This window comes from Vanellus vanellus (genome assembly GCF_965231255.1).
Source record: "Vanellus vanellus genome assembly, chromosome: 8".
NCBI lineage: Eukaryota > Metazoa > Chordata > Aves > Charadriiformes > Charadriidae > Vanellus > Vanellus vanellus.
Window position 1 is genome coordinate 19418883 of NC_138913.1, and position 23008 is coordinate 19441890.

Sequence of the window (23008 nt, forward strand, 5' to 3'; positions counted from 1 at the left end):
CCTTGTCATGGTATCTTATTATTTTATAAATAAACATGCAGCCTCTTGCTCCAGACACAGGTAAAGTTATCATTATTGTTGTCAGAAAGTCAAGGAAATAACAAGCATCTTATGTATCAACATTAAAGTTAAGCTTTGCGACCACAGCACTTAGGGGCAGCAACTGAAATATACTTTTGTGAATTTTGATCAAGATCATGAATTTGTATTTATGCACTGGACTCTCCTTTCATTGTCCCCCCACGTTCAGTCTGGTTTCTGGGCATGTCACAATCACATGATTACTTACTCATTATGCACTTCTCGTGACTAGTACAGTCGAGGTTTTTTGTTGTATGGCTTAGGCACCTTTTCCCCCCCACTTACTTATCTTTAGCTTAATTTAGCTAAATTAGCATTCAGCTTAATGACTTTAAGATCTAGTTGCATCTGGATGTCCAGATGTCTAAATTCCAGGGTACTAGCAACGCCTGAACATTTAGGCAGGTCTTATTTTCTTCCATAAAAAATTAGGGAGTAGTGGAGCACTTGCAGTTTTCCTGTTAAAGGCAGAATATAGCAGTGATGCTATAATGACATATAGCATGGATAATTGCCATCATAAGAAGAGCCATTTTGATTACAAGTTTCAAATTATTTCTAACTGTCACCATTTTTATGTATCTATTAGATAATGTCATATGGTTTTCTAGAATGAAGTTATCTCAAAGAATCTAAAATACAGAGATGTCAAGATGTTTTATTAGCATTAATTTGAAAAAGCAGATGCATTGTCTCACTGAGGGGTCAACATGTATCATTATGTATGAGGTACGGTAATGGCAGAGAAAAACTTTGTGAAATAGTTTAGGCAGGTTTATAATTTATGCAGGTTTTTTTTAAGTCTGCTTTTCACTGAATATAATCCAAACATGCAGGCTTTGAAAAGGGAAATAAAATCAATCTGAAATAAAAAAAAAAAGCTTCTAAAATATTTTTGTGCACAATTGTAATGTTTATTTTAGAATTCTTACTTTTTTATAACATGGGGAATTCAAACTTCCCTTCACTTTTATAAATACCATTTTTTATTCATTGGCCTCATCAGCTTTTAGATTTTAAAGTTATTATTATTCAGGATTTAATATTAGTTTCTATTTATCACCTCATACAATGGTCTATATTTGGAAGGAAACAGAGAATGATTTGGTGGTAGCTTCTATGGCTTTCAAATAGCAGCTTTTGAAATTGCTCAGTTTCAGAATTCTCAGAAAAGCTTCAGAGTTAATACAGAGAATGTTCTGCTGCTGCTGGAGCTAAGTTTATGTGTTTATCTCTACTTTCCACCTGATATCAGAATTTGCAATGTACATATTCCATACCTGGTAGACCAGGTATTCCTTCATACCCATCAAGACCTGGGGGACCCTGCACACCAGCATCTCCTTTTTCTCCTCTTAGACCCATTCTTCCTTGAACTCCTAAAGCAAAGTTTCATTTTAAAAAATATTATGAAACAACATCTTAGAATGTAAGGTTTATGTAAAGTTTAAAGTTTTATAACTCTTAAAGCTAATGAAACACAAGTGGAACATAGGATTTTCACTCTGTGAACACACATAAGCAAGACAAAAGTGCACAGTTAATTCCTTCTGTATTTCTCATATGGAGACACAAGGAAGTTTCTGAAAGTTTCCACAGGAAAATGTCTACACAAAAAGCCATATAGCATCAGTTAAGCACGTACAACTCATATACAGAGAGTTTGTATTAATATTGCAAAAAAAGGAACTCTTCTGACAGTCAAGTGTTCCTGAACAGACTAAATTTCTTTGCAATCCAGCATCTAGTTGGTAAGCGCACCCATTTCTGCGCTCACGGGCTACTAAATCTGTAAAAAAATGAACGTATAGCATATATGTATATAAGCCTCCTAGTACTACTGACATATTATTACTGGTTTAACATTACAGTAAGAGTTTTTTTTAAGGAATGTGGACTTGTTAAAATGGAAATATTTAGTGTAATATCCAACTATCCCATAAATAAAAAGGCAGTTACAGCATTCTGCAATAATTATTTCAAAGCCATGAGAATACTCTCAGTAGCAGAGTCAGTTTCTTCCATGTTTTAGAGTCCACTGGAACTGCAACATAGATGACAGCCCTAACTAGTTCTGAATGACAGAACAATGAATGTGTACCTTTTAAGCCTCGTTCTCCTTTATTCCCAATACGAACCAAGGTCTCAGATGGTCCAGGAAAACCTTTATCACCTGGTTCACCTTTTGCTCCAAGAAACCCTTTTCTGCCCTTTAGTCCTGGTAAGCCAGAGGAACCTGCAAGAAAATACAATGACATTTTCTGAGGAAACCAGACTAGATGATAGCATAAAGGAAGCAATGACATTCCTGTCTTCAAGGGCAACTACATATGTATATATACACACTCCAAATCAACAACCTAAACTGGCTTCTTCATTACTCCAATCATCAATAAAACATCTATGAGCACAGATTATGGCAAGAGATGGTAACAATTTCATATATTGAATATATGCATACTTTTATCTCTCCTGAATGGATATAATGATATTTGGAACATGAAGGGGACAGAAAAAATTTAGCAAAAAAGCTCTCTGCTCTTTATTTAGCAAATCGCCAGCCGCTTTTACAAATACCAATGAAATAGAAAAGGTGGCGATTCAAAACTGCTTAAAAAAACCCAAATAAATAATGTTGTCATTCAGTCTGTAGACTGCATATATACAGAAGCCAAATGTTTACCAAGACTCAAAGACATTCCAGTATGACATGCATACTCAGGAGTGATAACATACATCAAGATGGATCACAAGACTACTTCAGCATGGAAGTACCTATATTCTAAGCGATAATGAAGGCAGATACTACAGCCACTTGCCTCTGATACCCGGGTTGCCTGGTCTTCCAATCACGCCAGGAGGTCCAGGAATTCCCAACAGGCCCATTATACCTGGCTCTCCCCTTGACCCTGGGGAATTGTAGAAATACGAGCATATTTGTTAGTATTTGGTCAGTGAAACAGAACATTACTTCAGGAAACTACACATGTGCCTGTCATTTAAGTGTTTAATTGCTTATTTTATTTTTTTCCATTTCTAGAACATATTTTCCAAGCCAGTTTTCCAGTCTTTAATGACATGAACAGTACAATGACATTACACACACAGTAACCCCCAAACTACCTAGATTAGTAGCTGTGACAGATTCTATCAATGAACAAAATAAGTGACAGTGAGGATAACGTATCTGAGATAACCACATAGGGATCGGAGACCTGTCATGGGATGTATGGGAAAGACATTCCATGTTTATCATTAGTTTTATAGGTTGTATATATAGAAAGGTATGTACTATCTCATTCCCACAGAATAAGGAAGGATTTGATAGCAATGAAAAATCTTTGTTAAAGAAGCATTACGTAACTGACTTTTTTATTCTACAAATCAAATTTGAACACATTTCTGAAAAAAAAAAAAAAAAAACAACCAAAACCTACAGAAATTACGCACCTTACTTAAAGTTAGCTCTGTTTAACATGACAGAGTTTGATCTGACACAACTATGTCAGACTCAAGATCTGAATTTGCCTTTTAAGAAAAAGATGATAACATTAACAAGCTATCTGTTTGAAAAGGGATGCTGAGTAAGAACTAAATACTTCCCACTTCCATTATGCTGGGGAATTGCTTTGAATGTCCTAGTTCATGTCCTACTGCAAGGACATTACTGTACAAAAACCAATGTAAGGTAGCCCTCTGTTCTCAGAAGACTCATAGAAAACTCAGTACTGTGTCATGACAGCTTCAAGATATGCTCATCATTTAGGGAACGATGATTTATTTGTTTTCCATATAGATAGATCTTGATGATACATGAAAGCTGTTGATGGAAAAGTATTTCAGCATCTTCAATTTGGAAAAGCATGACTGTCACCTTTTTGCAAAAACTGACTTAATTTCTACATCAAAACAAGTATTTGGGGAATCCTTACCTGGCACACCAGAGATTCCTGGCCTTCCAGACGGTCCCTTGGGACCAGGTAATCCTGTATTTCCCTGAAGACCTACTGATCCAGGTTCCCCAGGGTTTCCATAGATTCCTGGGATACTCAAGCCAGGATGACCTAGTTTTCCTTTTGAACCTTGTGAACCTCTTCCTCCTAAGAAAAATGCATGACAGTGTAGTATAGTACACGTGTCTGGAAAATAAACCTTCATCTCTATGTTGCCATCATAAGCATGAAACTCTTCTGCCTGTTTGAGGGCTAAGCATTAGATCTAGAAGACAACATATAAATTCAGGACATCTTAAAAGAGTTGTGGGTTGGTATTTTTTTTTTAAGGGGGAAAAAAAAAGGTGAGAATAGACCATTTTGTTTTTTCTCAGAAAACGAAGAAAAACCCAAACATGAAAACCCCACCAATTCTGCATTCGTTCTCTTTTTAAAAAAATAATTACAAAAATTTAAAAAAGCCTTTTGAGACTTTTGAGACAATATATAGGAGGACTGTGCTGGGTACCCGAGAGCCTTTCTTTTGAAATGAAAAATATATGCAGAATACGCAGGTACTTTTGAGACCCTAGACTGGTTTTCTACCTAGCTGAGCTCTTCCTCTGTTTTCTTTCTTGATCAATCACATTGCACCAAGGAATCTAAGCTCAGCCCCATATAGGAGACATGATTGAAATACCCTTTTTCCTGCGGAATTTGGGCCAGTTTATACTGTACAATGGAATCTGAATCGTAATCCATCCTAATCAGTGCAAGCGTTTCCTCCCATCTGCAGAAAGTGCATCTTTAAAATGGGCTCGCATTGTCTTCCATGCTATCCTCTAACCAATATCCAGAAACATCTTCAGCTCCCTCAGGCCACTGGAAGGCAGAAATAAAACCCAGACCCACCCAGCCAAATGGCACATTTGATTCAGAAGGTCCTACCTGGTGGGCCTGTAGCTCCCTGGCCACCTGGCAAACCTGGCAGACCAATAAGACATTCAGCAGGTTTCCCTGGAAAACCTGGATCTCCAGGAACTCCATGTGAGCCACGATCTCCTAAAAGAAAGGAGACTGGATTCACAATGGGTTAAGTAGAAGTTTCAAGCTTTGAGTGAGCATTGTTTGACATGGCTTCCCTTTCCTTAAAATAACTTGATGTGCTCCTTGAGCTTGTTTGACAACAGTACCTCTTAGGCCATCATCACCATCACGTCCAGCACGCCCTGGTAGGCCTGGAAGTCCTGGAAATCCAGTATCACCTTTTGAGCCAGGAATGCCATGACCTCCTAGTGAACCCAGTCTACCTGGCTCTCCAGGAATAACCATGCCTGGGTCACCCTGCAACACAGACAGAAATGTAAACCAACCCACTATGTTTTTCAAATTTGCCAAAATATTTTCTCCACTGTGTTATCAATTAACTTCTTTTATTAAGGTAATTTTCTCCATTCCCGAGGGACCTTTCACAATGTAATTTTTAATGGCTCCAATTAAGCAGACTGTCTGAATGTTCCTTATTGACCAGCTGCAGGTGTAATTTGTCTAGCTTTTGAACTCTGTCTCCTAACTCTAAGAAATTGCTGCTGAGCAACACAAGACACAATTCCCTCCATTTGCCCTTTACTGCATTGTGATGCTTGCTGTAGCAGTGAAAATCTTTGGACCGGTATCTGAAAATTTGGTTGGAGTTCGTGCAAATACAACTTTTCCTTTATTTTTATATGATAGTCATATTTTTATCAAAATATGTATTTAAATAATCAAGGTCAGCAACCAGATATGTCTTGGAATACTTTAAGTCAGTTACTGTTTTTTTTTAAAATCATTCTTCTGAACATTGTTTTCCATGAAGACTGGTTTTATCACAAATGTCCCAAGTCTGTTCCCTGAATGTTAAGTTTGAATTAAGGTTTTTTTGGCTGACTGAACTGCTGGTTGTTTTGAGTAACAGCAAATCAATATGTTCATAAAGAAGGCCAGCAGAGCTGAGCTTATACCAGTCACTCATTATATACTTGGGCCACAAAGGCCACTCCACATCCAGCTGTTCTGTGGCAGTCTGGAGAAAAGGAGGCTCAGGGGAGACCTTATTGCTCTCTACAGCTACCTGAAAGGACTTTGTAGAGGGGTGGAGGTCGACCTCTTCTCACTAGTAACAAGAAACAGGACAAGAAGAAATCACCTCAAGTTATGCCAGGGTAGGTTTAGATTTGATATTAGGAAAAAGTTCTTCACAGAAAGGATTGTTAAGCATTGGAACAGGCTGCCCAGGGAAGTGGTGGAGTCACCATCCCTGGAGGTATTTAAAAGACGAGTAGACATGGTGCTTAGGGACATGGTTTAGTGGTGGTTTTGGCAGTGTTAGGGTGATGGTTGGACATGATGATCTTAAAGGTCCCTGCCAACCTAGACAATTCTATAAAACATAGATTAAATGATAATTAAAAAAAAAAAAATCCACAACCTTAAACCCCACACTTTATCATGTCAAAAAACACACAAAAGAATTGCGTATAAACACACAAAAAAAGAAATGTCACTTTTTCAAAACATGTAGGTGTTATTATTTTGTTCAAATTTGAATCCTGATTAGAGCAGCCAAGAATCCTATATTTACATATGCCATCAGTAGATTAGCTTCTGTTAATCAGCAAGAGTGGCTGCAAGTATTACCTCCAACCTACTTCCTTTATGCTTAAATTCAACAGAGCACTTGCTATAATTAAATGCAAACTTACTTGTCACTGACCTCCATCAAATATGTGCTTGATTGCAATTTGTGAATAACCACCTTTTCAGAAGCTATGGCCTCAATTTTTTGCTGTAAGCAATGCAACATCCTCCTTGTGCTCCGAAAACTGAAGTATCAAAACATCCCAAACACTTGGAGTTCTGAAACCCTGTATCTGAATTTAAACTTTTGGCTTGAGCCCCTTTTTATATAAAGAATTTCATTTCATAGTTTGTGCATTACTGGTCAGCAAATATAGAAACTCCTATATTCCTTATACTACTTAATTTATTTGCTCAGTGCTACATTTAATGAATGGGACCTATGGAAAAGTCTGTGCTGTATTTCTAACCAAACCTTTTCTCCTGGTTGTCCTAGGTTTCCAGCTCGGCCTGGATCTCCAATCTTTCCTTCACAACCTGGTGACCCTCTGCCTCCTGCAAGTCCTTTATTTCCTGCAAAAGGAATTAAATGGCAGTACAGATGCTACGATTATCACCTTATTCTACAAACGGGTATTTGTATGGATGCAGTCATGAGCCTCTGACACTAAAGTAGCTTACATGAGCTGAAGACAGTACTGATTTCAGAGCTGATGTGACACACTGCATCTTGTTCCTTACATATTCACTCAGCATTGACTGTAACACTGCTTGGTTACTGGTCTCAAATCAGTTATTTAACATGGATTTTTTTTTTTTTTTTAAGCGAAGTTAATCTGATGGCAGTTCCCTACTGTTTTCTTTAAGAGGCAGCTTCATAGTCATTTTAGTATCAGAGCTTTCTTTCCGCTCTCCGCCTCCCTGTCGTGACAGGATTATGAGAATTTCTTAATATTTCTAGTGTCCAAAGGGGAGCATGACTTCGCATGAGAAACAGCCAAATTTGCAGTATTCAAAATGCTTTATACTACCTGCAGATTAGAGCAGGTATTGCATTGTACTTAACCAAAACTGATTAAAAATAAAGTACTGACACTTATATAGCTCTGTCTCTGTAACAAATATCCAGGTAAAGAGAATCCATTTGATGGGATGATCTGCTCAGATGGGCTTCATCTGATTGGGCAGTATTCCAGGAAGCATCAATGTTTTTTAAAATATTTTCCTCCCGCTAGCTTTGATACTTGTTTTTCTGAAATACTTCAGAAACTTGCAATTTATAAAGCTTAAGGCAGTAAACTACAAGAATGCTAAAAGCACTTCCCTGTCTGACTAATTTTCATTGATTTTTTTTTTTAATTTGTTGATTGTTTTTAATGTGGACTGAAAAAAATATATTAGGGTTTTTTTTTTGTTTTGCTTTTTTTAAAGATGACCAAAAAGCGTATTTTACCTTTTGGACCTGGGTTTCCAGGAAACCCTAGCCCTGGAAAGCCTGTGTCACCTGTTGGCCCTGGATGTCCTGAATCACCTTGCTGACCTCTTGCTCCAACTTCACCTGTACAAAGAAAATAAGTAAACTGTGATGTAGCTTACCAGAGAATATCAACTTGTAAGATTAAGTGTTATATAGTTTATCATTATTAATTAGGACACCACTGTGAATTATATTAGACACTATTTCTCCTCCACAGCAGGTTTTCAAAGTTAAAATGCTAATTCTGTTGACAGTATCAAAGCAGGCATGAGTCTGTGAGTGAAGTTTTCATCCAGTCTGCGCAAATTCCAGACTTCTACGAACAGCTATGTGCAGACACAAATCTTCTGCTTGTTGAGAAGATACAAACACACATTATAGGGGTGAGGCTTGCAACAGAAGTTACTATAAGAACAGAAGCTACCACGAAGCTGTCAAGAAATTTTCCTATGTTATTCAGAGCAGCTTTAAGGACTGTTGTTCTACAAAACCAAAGCAAAGATGCCTTACAGTTAGCCTGAATGTCACTTGCCGTCCTTCAGTGCATTCAAAAATTCTGCAAAATTTAAAACACCAGCAACCAAAAAAATCCCACCTAGTACCCAAGCCCAAAACCCACCCAAAAAAAGGAAACTCGGGTTCTCAATATCTTAGAACAATGGTTAGTAACAGTCACATCAAAAAGGAACCAGGAAACTTAGTAATACAGTTACTTTTTCGACTGTGCCCCTGCAAAGCCTGAGAAGGGCCAAGGGCTTCAGGAAGATTAAGAATGCTTTAACCTAATTTTGTTCCTTATGTTTTCAAGGTTGCAGCAGTCCCAGCACAATTTTGGATACACTTTTGTCAAAATTCTGCCAGAGGCGCCTGTCTAGATATACAAGCTGTGGCATGTGTGCCAGGTGGTTTTGGTTCTTGGAGGAACCAAGCCATAGCGTAGGACTGCTTGGAATCTCTGCCATACTGCACACCATGGGCATAGGCCCCATGTCCCTTCCTATTCACATCCACTTCCCCTGGTTTTCTTGAAAGGGAATGTTACAGTTAATTCCACAGTTCCTGTACCAAAGAAATCCTTTTTATAGTTGTTTCAAAGTAACCCACAGTTTTATCTGGCCACAGCTGGAAGAGAAATCCTAATCAGATTTTCTCTGATTTTTACCATCTTTAGTTCAGGTGTACTCACCAGGCACTCCTGGGGGTCCAGGTAAACCATCTGGTCCTTGCGGTCCTGGCAATGCAGGTAATGGAGTTATCCTACTGGTCTCTCCTTTCAGACCTTCAGCAAATACATAATAAAATATTACAAAGGCTTATAGTTTGGCAATACGTAATCTTAAGCACTAAAAGTATTAGTGATCAATCTACTTGGTTAAAAATAGAGTCTTCTACAGTTTCCACACTTCTTAAACTCCAGCAGACTTTGAAAAGCATTCAGAACCTGGCTTCATAAAGCAAAAGAATTTTACTGACACCAAGCCCACCTGCAGTCTTCCTCTCAGCCTCCCTACAGTCTAATGGAGACCCAGAAAAGGAAGTACAAAGTCAGCAGTAAAATGATTCAACTGAGAAATGCTTAATCTACATCTCCATTTCATAAAGATTTAATGGGTATTATCTTTAAGAAACCTTGATTGTATCTGCCATCCAACTTTCAGTTCTTACAGATTACGCTGTCCTATAAATACATACCCTGGTATGTTTTCAGCACTCAAAAATTATTAAGTCCTTCACATTTTCACCTGATGACTTAGTTCACATTAATGATGATGACCATATGCCTATTTAAAGACTTTTCTTTTTTTCATGATGACAGTCAAGCACTGGAACAAGTTGCCCAGAGATGATGTGCTGTCTTTGTTCTTGGAGCTTTTCAAGGCCCAAATGGATAATGCTTTGAGTAACTTGGTCTTACCTCATAGCTGACCCTGCTCTGAGCAGGATTTTGGACTCACAGGGTCCCTTCCACCCTCAATTATCTTATGACCCTAAGACTTTTGCTATTAGCTCCAGTGGGATCAAAGTTGGAACAGTGCTGTGGAAATCTCATCACAAGAAAAACTTCCTGTGTTTCATAAATTACATCTTTGACTTCAATCTAGCTTTGTAATTTCAATCAAGTACTCTTTAACATAGGTAAAACATATTAAAATAGGAAGGTACAAACCAGCTTCTCCAGGTAATCCAGGTGGACCACGTATTCCTTTAGAGCCTTTGAAGCCTCTTATTCCTTGTGGTCCATATCCTGGCACTCCAGGAAGCCCCATCTCTCCAGGAAGACCAAGACTGCCAGGCAATCCAGGTAGTCCTCTATCTCCTTTTGAACCAGCCAATCCCTATTAATGATTACACACGTGTGTATAACAAGCATTACTTGCTTTCCGTACCAGCTTTCATAACAAAATGCCCAATTCTCTGTCTGACTATAATCTTGCATTACTTTAGTAACAGAGTAGCCCTGCTGATTTAAGAGGGTTTTTTCCTCTGGTTTACTTAGGATTAAAAGAATATAAATTTTACTATCAATGGTTATGAATAGAGGACTATTAAGAGTAGATGTCATCTACCTTGACTTTAGCAAGGCTTCTGACACTGTCTCCCATAACATCCTCATTAGGAAGCTGAGGAAGTATGGGCTAGATGAGGTGACAGTGAGGTGGATTGAGAGTTGGCTGCGGGACAGAACTCAGAGGGTTGTGATCAGCGGCACAGAGTCTAGTTGGAGGCCTGTAACCAGTGGTGTCCCCCAGGGGTCAATACTTGGTCCAATTTTGTTTAATATATTCATTAATGACCTGGATGAGGGGGCAGAGTGTATCCTCAGCAAGTTTGCTGATGATACCAAACTGGGTGGGGTGGCTGACACCCCAGAGGGCTGTGCTGCCATCCAGAGTGACCTGGACAGGCTGGAGAGCTGGGCAGAGAAGGTAGTGAGGTTCAACAAGAGCAAGTGCAAGGTCCTGCACCTGGGGAGGAAGAATGTAAAGCACCAGAATAGGTTAGGGGCGGACCTGCTGGGAAGTAGCTCTGAGGAGAAGGATCTAGGGATTCGTGGTAGACAGTAAGTTATCCATGGCCCAGCAATGTGCCCTTGTTGCCAAAAAGGCCAATGGAATCCTGGGCTGCATAGGGAAGAGTGTGGCCAGTAGGTCGAGGGAGGTCATTCTCCCCCTCTACTCTGCACTGGTGAGGCCACAACTGGAATACTGTGTCCAGTTTTGGGCTCCCCAGTTCAAGAGGGACAGGGAACTGCTGGAGCGAGTCCAGCGAAGAGCAACTACGATGATTAAGGGCTTGGAGCATCTGCCTTATGAGGAAAGGCTGAGAGAGCTGGGACTCTTTAGCCTGGAGAAGAGAAGGCTGAGGGGAGACCTTGTTACATACAAGTATCTAAAGGGTGGGATGAAGGAGGATGGAGCCAGGCTCTTCTCAATGGTGAGACACTGTCCCAATGACAGGATGAGGGGTAACGGGCACAAGTTAGAACACAGGAAGTTCCGTTCAAATACACGGAAACAGTTCTTTACGGTGAGGGTTACAGAGCACTGGCACAGGCTGCCCAGGGAGGTTGTGGAGTCCCCTTCTCTGGAGATTTTCAAGACCCGCCTGGATGCAGTCCTGAGTAATGTGCTCTAGGCAATCCTGCTTTAGCAGGGGAGTTGGACTAGATGATCTCTAGAGGTCCCTTCCAACTCTGAAAATTCCGTGATTCCGTGAAGAGTGAAATAGTACAATTAAATACAACAGCTTGCTGCGGCATTACACAGTACACTTTTTTTCTTTTTAAAACAGGTTTGGTAAAGAAACCACTTCAGCTCTGATTCTCCTTGAATACTGTGGAGTCAAGTGTAGAGATAGTTATATCTGAATCGCTTTAACAGTTTCTCAGACAACACAACACAACAATAATTGTTACTTTTTGTTTCTGCTGAACAAAGAGCTCCACCCTAGTGATTTTAGTTTTATGGTCAGTCCTCCCAGCTTTTGTGGTTTCTCCCAGCCCTGACTGAAGACTAACTCTTAAAGACTGAACAGGAACTATTTGAATTATTATTTCCTTTTAAACATTTTAAGTAGTCAGGAAAACTTGTGTGGTTTTTTTTTTTATTAATTTTATTTATCACAGGAATCCCAGATAATGCTCCAATATAAATATCCAAACTAGCATCACAATAGACTGCTGAGGTTTTTCAGCAACATGTGCCTACACTATCCTCATCTCTCTCTCAGATTACATCAGAATATTTATTTTCATTCTTTTCTGCATATTGGTTATGCATACTGGTTGCTATAGTTGAGCATAGTACCCCTAAGTCAGGTAGAAGATATTCAGTTGAAATATCTGAATAGATAAAACAGGCTGTTGTACAAGATATAAATACTGACTTAGGTTTTCATGAATTCTATATTAATTGCAATCAGTGCATACCCACCTCTTCACCTTTAGAACCCTTGGATCCTTTAGAGCCAGGTCTTCCTGGAAATCCGCTTGAACCTTTTCTTCCTTTGTCTCCCCTGGCCCCTGGATCTCCTCGCTCACCTTTTGGTCCTTCTGGATACACATATCCTGGCTCACCTTTTGATCCTTTATGTCCTTGATCTCCTCTAAAACCTGGAGGTCCCTGGAACAGAGCAAGCAAAAGATTTTCAGTGTTAGTCATATGTCAAATGTTTTCAAGCTTTTTTTTTTTTTTTTTTTTAAAATTGAATATCTGAGAGTGGTTCTCTTTATTCTCATCTTTATTCGCTGTAATGCACACTTCAACGAACAAGGTTTTGGGGGCTTTTTTGTTTTTCCTTTTTCTCCTGCCTTTACTCTGTTTGGTCCTGATTATCACTTAATTTAGGCTAATATAAGCAGGAATAATGCAGGATCATTTAATGGGTCACACTGTTAGCTACCTGATTGTGCTTTAGTGGCACAAAATGAAGGACAACAAAGTACCTTAAAATCTAATTACAAATTTCTCTTCCACAGGGCAGTATCTTCCCAGGGACACTGTAACTGCCACAGTTGGCTCTCTTCGTAGTTAACTTATCACCCTTCCTTCCCCCTCAGGGTACAAAGTGGTAATCTATCCCAGCCAAAACAAGAACAAGCTTAAAGCACACTGGGCTTGAGTGATCCTGTGCTCATGAACTCTTGGGAGCCTTCTGGAAAAGCCTGTTAGCAGACTCATTCTGCACCTGTATGGCAACCACCACAATGAATACTTGTGCATGATTTTGTTTTGTTGGACAGCACCAACTGTAATTTCCCATAAATAATTACTACTACAGGCACAAGTTAGAACAACCAAATGGTATGTCTGTGGAAGCAGGTGTCAGCGTTCCCTCTTAATAATGTTTCCCAAGAGGGTATGCCTTTTGCATCCCTGAAGAGAGTATTATTAGAAGCAAGTTTCTCTGCACAGTTGGGGCTTTAGAAAGTCCTGAGTATGCTGGAAACAGAAGTAAGAAGTCTGATGAAGATCACAGCACACAAAACTCTATATATGATTTACAGCCACTGCCATGATTACAGAATTACGTAGCTGAGCAGAAGTTAACTGTAAACTACCCATACCAGGCAGAAGCAGCAGTCTAGCCATCATGAAATGCAGCACAGGTTAATCACACTCACTGCCTGGGCTGAACTTCTTGCTGAACTGAGCAAAAGAGACTCACGTAAAGCTAGGTCAGCCATACATTGCAGTCTCTACCTAGGCCTCCCATGCAGACACACTCATTACTAGAGAAAGAAAACTGTTGACATCACTCAGTATGACATTGCATGTAACAGCAACCATGAGGTTTCTCTGAAATAGTTCTTGTGGGATCAGAAAAATAATCTGAAAAACCAAAGTCTTACTTGAGCTCCTGGAAACCCTGGTGCTCCTGGATAACCTGGAGAACCTTTTGGACCTGTTGTTCCTTCTCTACCTGCAAAAGAGACAGCATATTTTGTAAAGAAAAAATGAAAACAAGGTCGTGCATTTTGACAAGCTCCAATAATCACACTCAGCATTGAATGTTTCTGCTTGTTACATTGACTGCATTATCGTAGACTGACCTGGCTTCAGGCTGCACCTAAGCCTATTAGCATTCTCACTTCACCTCTTTTAGGGCTCGTGCTCATATCAGTGTGTGGAGCTGCATCAGGCTCTCACACTCACCACCACCTCAGGGCTAGTTCAAGGACTGCATGCTGCAGACATGCCCATACCTGATTCTCATGCTAAAAGCAAATTCATTGGCATTTCCTACTATCCTGTTAGAAACAACAAGATAATTTACCAGGCATGCCATCCTGGCCACGTGGCCCAGGAGAACCAGGAAGACCAGGTATTCCCGGAATATAGGTGCAATCAGTACACACGCAAGCTTCATCACCTAGAATGAAAACAATTCATTAGTTTTTCCACAAGTCATTCCCAAGCTTAACTAATGTGTTACATAGTTTGTTATAGAGGATGGATAACACTTTTTGGCCAGACAGCAGTGGAATCACAGCCTTAATTTTATTGGAAGATCCCTTCCAACACAGTACAAAATTACCTGTGGTCATACAGTGAATCAGAACTGATTACATTTAATTGCAAAGGCAGGAATATTCAGTTTAAATTCAAGTCTAGTTTTAGTAAACCATTTGGATACAGTCACTCTACTGATAAGCTAAATTCTCTCAAAAGAAGAAAGGGACATGGGCTTCAAACTAATATAGCTCCTTAACAGCCTGGGTGACTTTAATGAGTAGCAAGTGGCAAAAAGATTCAGCAACTCCTGTGGTGAAATTTGCAGAAGGAACCTTGTGAGCAAGGTGAACAACTGCTAGTGCTGAACATAACAATACGAAAACCCGACCAATCTGTAATAATTGTTTGTTCCAGTGAAGATCTAAACCCTGCTGCACTGCTGTATAACTGGTGTGCAGCACTGGCACTTGCACTGCTCTTTTAGCTGATAGTTACTGTAAGGGGAGGAAGACATCTTGCTACCCCTAATGAATTTTCTTAAATATCTGAACTCATCAAATGGCTTAAGAGGTAAAATAAATTCAAAATGTCATGAGGATCCATGAAGATTACTGGATTGTACCATCTACTTCTTAGTGATAGTTCTCTGAAACTGACCTTTCATGCCAGTGTCTCCTGGAGGTCCCGGAGGTCCTGTACACCCTGGCTCTCCAGGAAGTCCTGGTAGGCCTGTTCTAAATGTTACTCTACCTGTTAATGAAATCAGCATGGCACCATTACATCAGCAGATTATTCAGACAATTCTCTAGTTGCTAAGGGGGAAAAAAGTTGCAGGGATGAGCTGGAGACAGTATTCTGGTCCTTATGGGTCCCCTCAAACTTGAGATATGCTATGATTCATTTAAAAGAGAGAACTACCTGGACAAATCCAAAACACCTGTAACGAAGTACTTGAGGATAAATATGGTAATGCCAAAGAAAATCTCCACACACTGTTGGATCCATCTGTCTATCCTGTAAAAAGCATAATCCCTTCTGGGGAAAGTATTTCCATTTTATTTGAATCAACAGAAACATAATTCTTTCTTTTACCATGAATGGAAGGGAATCTTTTTTTTAAATCCTAAATTATTAATGCTGCTAATGTATCTTTGACAGAATTATTCTGGTGCATTTACTATTAATTTGGAAAAACAGAACATGCATCCAGTTCTTCCTAAGGTAATACATTTGAGGGATAAATATATTTTTCAAAGAGACAGAAAAGAGAAACACTACATTGGTATTGGTTCTGAAAAACTTGTTTTGGCCATACCCCATATTAAAGAAACATGATGCTGTTGGTACTCCTAGATAAGGAGGTATTCCTAGTTAATACATTTTCTAGCAGTTTTATAAACTGCTAATGCTTTATTTTCATGCTGCCAGAACTTTAAACTTAGTCTAAGGCCCACTTAAAACCTCTGGAGGCATGCAAGTGATTTCTCTAGCTTTCAGATTAGTCCCCTCTGAATTTAGTTTTACAGATTTACTACAACTTTTGGAATAATTAATTTTAAGAACAGATTTTCTCTCATTACTCTTTTCTGGTTTTATGCAGGAGATTTTTATAGTCAGAGTTTTACAAAAAGGTGAGAAGTCATTGTATCTTCCCTACAGAATCTCATCAGCAGTGGAGTACAGACCCTCGCTACATATGTTTTCATGAATATCCTAAAAGAAAATTTCCAAAGAGAAATTATATTCAACAATATTACTCAAAATATACTCTATAAGTAATGTATTTATATAATCTCATATACTAGATATTGAGATGACTCTGGATCTGCTCTTGTTCATTATATATAGAATACTGAAATGTCACCTGGTTCTCCTGGAGGACCTGGTAATCCAATAGAACCAGGTCTGCCAGTAATACCAGGTAGTCCTGGAGGGCCTACAATACACAAGCCAGTTTGTCCTTTCTCTCCTTTTGTTCCTTTTGGCCCAGGAAATCCTGGGGGACCTCTCAGACCAGGTCTTGTCACACCTAACCGAAGAGGAAAAAATACAAAAACGAAGTTAAAGAAGAAATGGGATTTCAAAGCAAAGTAAGTACTCAATAGGATGAGTGAGAGATAAACATATTGAGTTCATCCCCCTTTTTTATCTTGTAATATATTAAATAACCACAATGAGAATGTAAAGACATTAAAAATTATCTTTAACCTCTCTTTAAATACTTGGCCCATCAAAGCTTTTGGGTGACAATTTTTTACCACTGAGGAGATATATTTGAAGTCATCTGAAGTTAAGATTCCACTAAACTGATTCATTATAACAGGCAGGAAGAACAATGTATTTTATTGTTGGTACCGGATCATTACACCTACCTGGTCTACCGGCATCTCCAGGAGGACCCTGTGGCCCTGCAAAAAACAATGTATTTAAAACTTGAGTTAAACCACTGTATACTCTGCAAAGTCAGGACTCAATAATATTGACTACAAACTTTGGGCTTCTGCATTTTAAGCTTATTTTATCTTTTAAGAATTTGGTTTTGCCTGAGTAGGCATACTGTTGCATACTGACAATTCTCACTGAAATCTGGCAAGATACGGATATTTACAACAGGCAGGAATAGGATCCACCACATTTATCTTAGGTGAGGATGCACTCAGTTACTTGAGAATGACTTACAGGTCTGCAAACATGATTGTTTTTGCCACTATTATTTGCTCTAGTAAATATACCACCTCTTATCAATGCATTAATTACTTTGCAAGGCTCAATTTTCCTGTTGCCATCTCTTGGAAGGATGTAAGTAGATTTATAACAACAAAGTGTATTTATTGAATGCAACACAATCACTTGGATACATAAATATTCATAAAAGTAGACCATCAAAACACAGAAGGCAAGGACTTGCTAGAGAAGTACAAGACAGTCTACAAGATGGTGACTCAGAGTTCAGCCCACAAGTCCTTGTTATATTGTGATACAGCTCAAATAATAGATCTGTACGTTTCAGTTTTACAGCATGGCCAAAATAAACAAAATCAAAACGTGAAGATCTTTATTATTTTAGAATGATAGGCAATAAAAATGGCATAAACCAAACTATGAAAGCTAAAAAAAAAAAAGTGCATGGCCTTTCACAGGAGGCTTACAGCCCTGGTGATTTGTCTATGGCATATACAGATAACGTGCTGATGAAGTAGTCAGCTAAGGTCATGAGACAGGATGACAGTGAGTTGAGGTGCTCAACTCAGTTATCTGCGCAAAGAAGTGTGCCAGCTTCATTATTTTTAAGAGGAAATACGGCCATAAATCAAAGTTTCTGGATACATTTTGATTCTGCAATTTGCTGGGAGTAATTTGGAAATAACTCTTGTAAGGGCAGAAGCAGGTTGCTGGGTGCTCAAAAACCTAGCATGCAACAAGCCCTTTGAGTGGACAGCTATTTCTAAAAGATTCTAGTTTTGATGTCCCACTCACCAGGCATGCCACGTTGACCTTTTGGTCCTGGAGGTCCAGGGGGTCCTTCATCTCCTTTTTCACCAACCACACTATCATAATACTCTGTCTTAAGAGAAAGATGGTAAGAAAAGAAAGAAGAGTAAGAATGAAGAGAGGAGTACTGTACCTGATATTGAACATTTGGTTAGAACAACGTTATGAGCTCATTCATTATTTTGATGTTGTGACACCATGAGACCTTTCTAATCACGTGGTAATTACAAGCAGCCAGAAATGAAATCATAGTTGTCATACACAAATAATGACAAGAGACCTGTAAAAATAGATAGGGCTGGGATTTCAGTTCAATTCCTCAACTCCCAGAGGGCTACTCCGCCTGCAGATGTAATTATACAGGCAAGTTATAAGGCATGAATATTACGGTAGCATGAAATAGAAAATATTCTTGAAAGAAACCACTAGGAATCACCAAATCTATTCCATTGGCTCAAAGCAGCGTCAGCTACATCTAGACCACTCTTTTCAATAATCATACATGAAAACAGACAAAAATCAACTACTTATATAACGTACATTTAAAAGTCATTGCTATAAAAATTAATACTTAATTTATGAAAGTTTAATATTTTGATGTTTCAAAGTTTCTACAAATGACAGGCAAAATCAAAACGCAATTTGCTGTAACTATTTTTTTTATAACTCCAAATTTTTCCTCTTTTCTGGATTATTTTACATAGGCACCATTACTGGAAATCAGTATTATAATAATTATTGTGCCTTGATATATAAACATCACACTGAAATATAAACTGACTACTAATGCAGCAATTTTAAAAGGAATGAAAAGCTACTTAAAATTGAAATTCAAAATTTCTACTTTTCTCCTATTGATTTTTTGAAAAGCGGTGTTTTTTTAGTACTCTGTCAATATCACAAACAATTCAGCTTTTTACAAAGTTATTTCTTTTGAACAATTTGGGCAGATAGTTTCCATTAGGTGCGTGGGGGGGCTTTAAGAAAGCCACTAGCGAGATAGCATGACAAGACAGAGAAATGTGCCCATAGCATCTCTTACTTTCTTTAAGAGGTCTCCTTAGGATTTTAAAATTAACACCACCTGTCCTGGAACTGATTAGAGATTGGTTTAAAAATTAACTGCTGTGAATTTTTGTAACTGTTCTGTAACAGCCCATACTCCTGCCAAAATTGTTGGAACTGAGTGAGGTCTAACCAGGCCTTGATCATGCATCCAGCTCCACATGAAAGAAGATGCCATCTCTGTGAGCCTCCCAGCAACATCAGTACTTTGAGAAAGTCACGCCTCAATTAGAGCATCACAGGATATCCGTTATTGCCTCATACAGTCAGTCTGGCTTATTCTTAATCTAATGGTTTAGAAAAATATGATGAAGATAATTTACACTTACTCGACCACAAGCTCCAGGGGGACCAGTTCTTCCTTTCATCCCCTTCATCAGAGGACAGAGATGGGTTTGTTTATTAAAAACAATACAAGACATGACATTCACTACCTACTGTTACTTCAGGACATTGCTGATAACATTAAAGAACTACTGCTCCTGGCCAGTCCTTCACCACCCCCGCCTCTGTTCCTTACACAACTATTCAGCCACATACATCAAAAACTACAGGAACACATCAGCAGGCATAGATGGACACCAGTTCAAACACATGTCAGCTGATCCATTCCCTATTCCATGATATCACCACTTGTCAGCTGTTAGGCAAATGTATTGTATATACAGTGATGAATAAAACAATATAATAACCCCCTTATCCTCGTCCTCAAAAGCAACAACAAAACCATTAGACAATACCTTAGCTCCTTTCCTGCCAGACAGTCCTGGTTTCCCCTGTTCACCTTTTTGACCCTGCAGGTGACAGTACACAATTTTATGAGGATTAATCTTTCAGCACTGTCATAAGTAAGACGTAAAATGGAAAGCTTCAGTCTTTCATGGTGATGGCAAATGAACGTTTCTGGCTCAGGGGAAGAAATCCTAGGGCAAGGCTCAGTTTGGGGTACAGCTCCATGTCCCTGGGAAATACCACAGGTGTCTCATCCAAACCTGCCTTTATAACAGCCCACTCCACCAATCCCAAGGTGGAGCTGCTCCAGACAGCATAAGTGCAAGAGGCTCTGATTTTTTCTCCCTCTGCAAACTACTGTTTCTGAAAGGGGAGAAACTGAACACCGTGCAAGACTCTCACATTCAGCCACACCCTCTCCCAGAACTTGGTCAGTCTGCATGATGGTGCTGATCTCAAGAACTGCAAGCAAGACCAGGAAGAAAATAGTGCAGACTGCTGCTAAGGCTTTCTGCAAATGTACACGTGCAAGGAAAAGGGACTTCTCAAAGGCTTACACATCTGAATGCACTGCCAGTTAGTAAAGCTGAAACGGAACCAGAGCAACAACACATTTTTGTCATGACACAACGTCTTCTTTCTGTTAGCTGAAGTAGTAAAGCTTTGCAGTCTGTCATTCCACGTTCTTTGTCAGACTGGTCTGTGTTTAGACTGTCTACAAAGGTCATTTTGGCATGATGAAGATGATGTTTTAGTAAGATATATGTGAAATGGGCTATTCTGAAAATAAGAATTTTCGTATTTGTAAGGTCACTGTAACCCTAATGATGTCGTTAGAGTGGAAGTGAAGTAAATATAAAAGAATTTATATTTAACCAATTGAATACGTTATTCCAAATACATGTGAACAACTTTAGCTTCTAAATTAGTACACAAATGAGATAAAATATGGCATTTGATAACCAAAATTAAGAATTATATGATGACAAGATGACAGTTTTAGTATCTATCAGTCATCTTGTTTCTGGCCAAGGCAGCTGTGACCTTGACAATAACTTTTCTTTGTAAAAGAATAACTTTTATTCTAGTGCTTAAAAGTTATTCATTTTGTTTCTTGATTTATGCTGAAGTGAAGGTATAACACTTTTGCAAAAATTTCAAAGTGACTAACCAGACTTAAACTCAGTAGAATTAATTTTGCATAACTTGGATGGTATCTCAAACTCATTGTATAGTCAGCAGCAAGCAACAGGTCTTGTTATTTTACACAGAAGAGACAATATCTATGACCTGAGCTTCTCTTTCCTGCATAAATCTACATGGACATGGTATGTCCCAAGGCCAGTTGTGTGAAAGGAAATGTTTCACAGTGTATGCAAATCAACAATTGCAAACATTTTCTGCAATGGGAAAAAGCTGTGACAGGAAGATATGACTGTGATAAACAGATGACTATTACTTAAGAAATGTTTAGAAGGCTTCCTTCATTACCGGTAAGCCAGGTGGACCTGGGGCACCTTCTTTTCCAGGTTTTCCCTACGAAGGAAAAACACAAAGTAAAATATACAAAAAATAACATTATCAAAAAAGGGGTCATGGCATTCAGAGAGCATAACAACTATGCTGTGCATATAACCGTATTTAATCTTTATAGATTTTGAAAAGCCATTAAGTATATTTTTCAAATGTTCATTATTTCTAATCATAACTAATATTCATAAAACTCTACAAAGCAGGGAGTAATATATTCCCTGGACATTCCGCCTCCTGTGGAGGATTAGTTGAGGCAGACACTTCACCAGCACAAATTGCCAGGCAAATGCAGAAGGCTTGGTGCAAAATCAGGTCCTTGCAGATGCAAGACAGATTATAAAACAAACAATAAATGAATACAGCAGCTAGTAGCCCTTCTAATGGTGAGCACGGAAAGATACTGAAGGGAAACTTCTCTGTTACAGGAAATGGGGTTGAGAGATCACTTGAAGAGAAATTATTTAATGAAAAAGAATAGGGAGTGCACTTCAAAGGTATTAGAAGTAGGGCAATAAATGGAAAAGTGAAAACAGAACGAGGCTGTGTGCCAGAGGTATCTGCTGTTTTCTATGGCACACAGCACACTAGGCAGCCTTCTGCTGGGGTTCTGGTATCTATTGTATCAACAATAGATGTTAAGCAATTCATAACAACAAAAAATGAAGACAAAGGGAAGGAAGAAAAGGAAGAAAAATGGGGAAAGAAATAGAACAAAATGAAATTTTGTATTTTGTGATCGCTGATGCAATTCCAATAGCAAAAGGAAACATTTTGTTTTCATTTAGAAGAGACAGTCAGTCAATGTCTTAACACAATTTGTATTTCCTCAGCATTCCTCAAGGTCAATAGGCAGAAAAGCAAGGGTGCCCTACTGCTTCCTCTACAAAGGAGGAAGGGAGAGGTCAATTAAGAAAAGTTCTAAAAAATACTGCATGACAGGATGGGGCTTTTGCAAACAGAAGACAGAGGAAGAATAACACATATTGGATAGCGAGAACTTTTATTACTTTACACCAGTGACTCAAATAGAAATTAAAATTTACATAATTTATAGGAGTAATAAAAATAACAATCAAGTTGCTTTATAGCATCATCATTGTTATGGCACCATACAATTGAAGAAAGAGCAATCGACCGGTAGTACTGTTCTTGTCTTGCTACCTTTCCTTATGGAAGGAAATTTATTGCTACCACAAGAAGTATGGGAAAAGTTTCAAAATATGTTTGGATTGAATTAAGTACTTCACTTGAAAATTATTTTTCTTACTATTGCTTTCAAAATGTATTGAAATCAAAATGTTTTGTTCAGAAAATGTCACAAAACATTTTGATTTATTTGGATATTTTAGGGTTCTCCCTGATTACATATTGGTAAACTGTTATGAATTCATACCGGTTTAATTACTAAGAACCCGCATTTTTCATTGATTATTTTTTATCTTAAAGTTTGAAAGCCATTTGAATGCAAAGTGGTAACTTTCTATTTAATTCTCTTCAAAAGGTAGATACAGTCAAGTAAATTATATTTTAATGTATATGCTTTTTAAATTAAACATATGATTTTTTTTCTCATATTATCCTGCTAACAGAATAATTCCCTTATGACAATTTTCTTCATGTCT

At 38.5% G+C, this 23008-nt stretch overlaps 1 protein-coding gene across 1 annotated transcript in view; it reads right to left on the reverse strand.

Moving 5' to 3' along the window:
- COL4A3 (collagen type IV alpha 3 chain) overlaps nucleotides 1–23008 on the reverse strand; it is a gene marked incomplete at its 3' end in the record, with an annotated part of 64180 nt that overhangs the window by 13928 nt on the left and 27244 nt on the right. The window contains exons 16-35 of the mRNA XM_082487452.1: nucleotides 21345–21389; nucleotides 19862–19915; nucleotides 19451–19492; nucleotides 18042–18129; nucleotides 16937–16972; nucleotides 16429–16593; nucleotides 15222–15314; nucleotides 14386–14481; nucleotides 13961–14031; nucleotides 12543–12731; nucleotides 10277–10445; nucleotides 9296–9388; nucleotides 8086–8190; nucleotides 7108–7205; nucleotides 5207–5357; nucleotides 4962–5075; nucleotides 4014–4181; nucleotides 2901–2990; nucleotides 2183–2317; nucleotides 1362–1460 (exon numbers count right to left, since the gene is read on the reverse strand). Coding sequence (XP_082343578.1) covers nucleotides 1362–1460; nucleotides 2183–2317; nucleotides 2901–2990; nucleotides 4014–4181; nucleotides 4962–5075; nucleotides 5207–5357; nucleotides 7108–7205; nucleotides 8086–8190; nucleotides 9296–9388; nucleotides 10277–10445; nucleotides 12543–12731; nucleotides 13961–14031; nucleotides 14386–14481; nucleotides 15222–15314; nucleotides 16429–16593; nucleotides 16937–16972; nucleotides 18042–18129; nucleotides 19451–19492; nucleotides 19862–19915; nucleotides 21345–21389 — 2101 coding nt within the window. The remainder of the gene's footprint in view (nucleotides 1–1361; nucleotides 1461–2182; nucleotides 2318–2900; nucleotides 2991–4013; nucleotides 4182–4961; nucleotides 5076–5206; nucleotides 5358–7107; nucleotides 7206–8085; nucleotides 8191–9295; nucleotides 9389–10276; nucleotides 10446–12542; nucleotides 12732–13960; nucleotides 14032–14385; nucleotides 14482–15221; nucleotides 15315–16428; nucleotides 16594–16936; nucleotides 16973–18041; nucleotides 18130–19450; nucleotides 19493–19861; nucleotides 19916–21344; nucleotides 21390–23008) is intronic.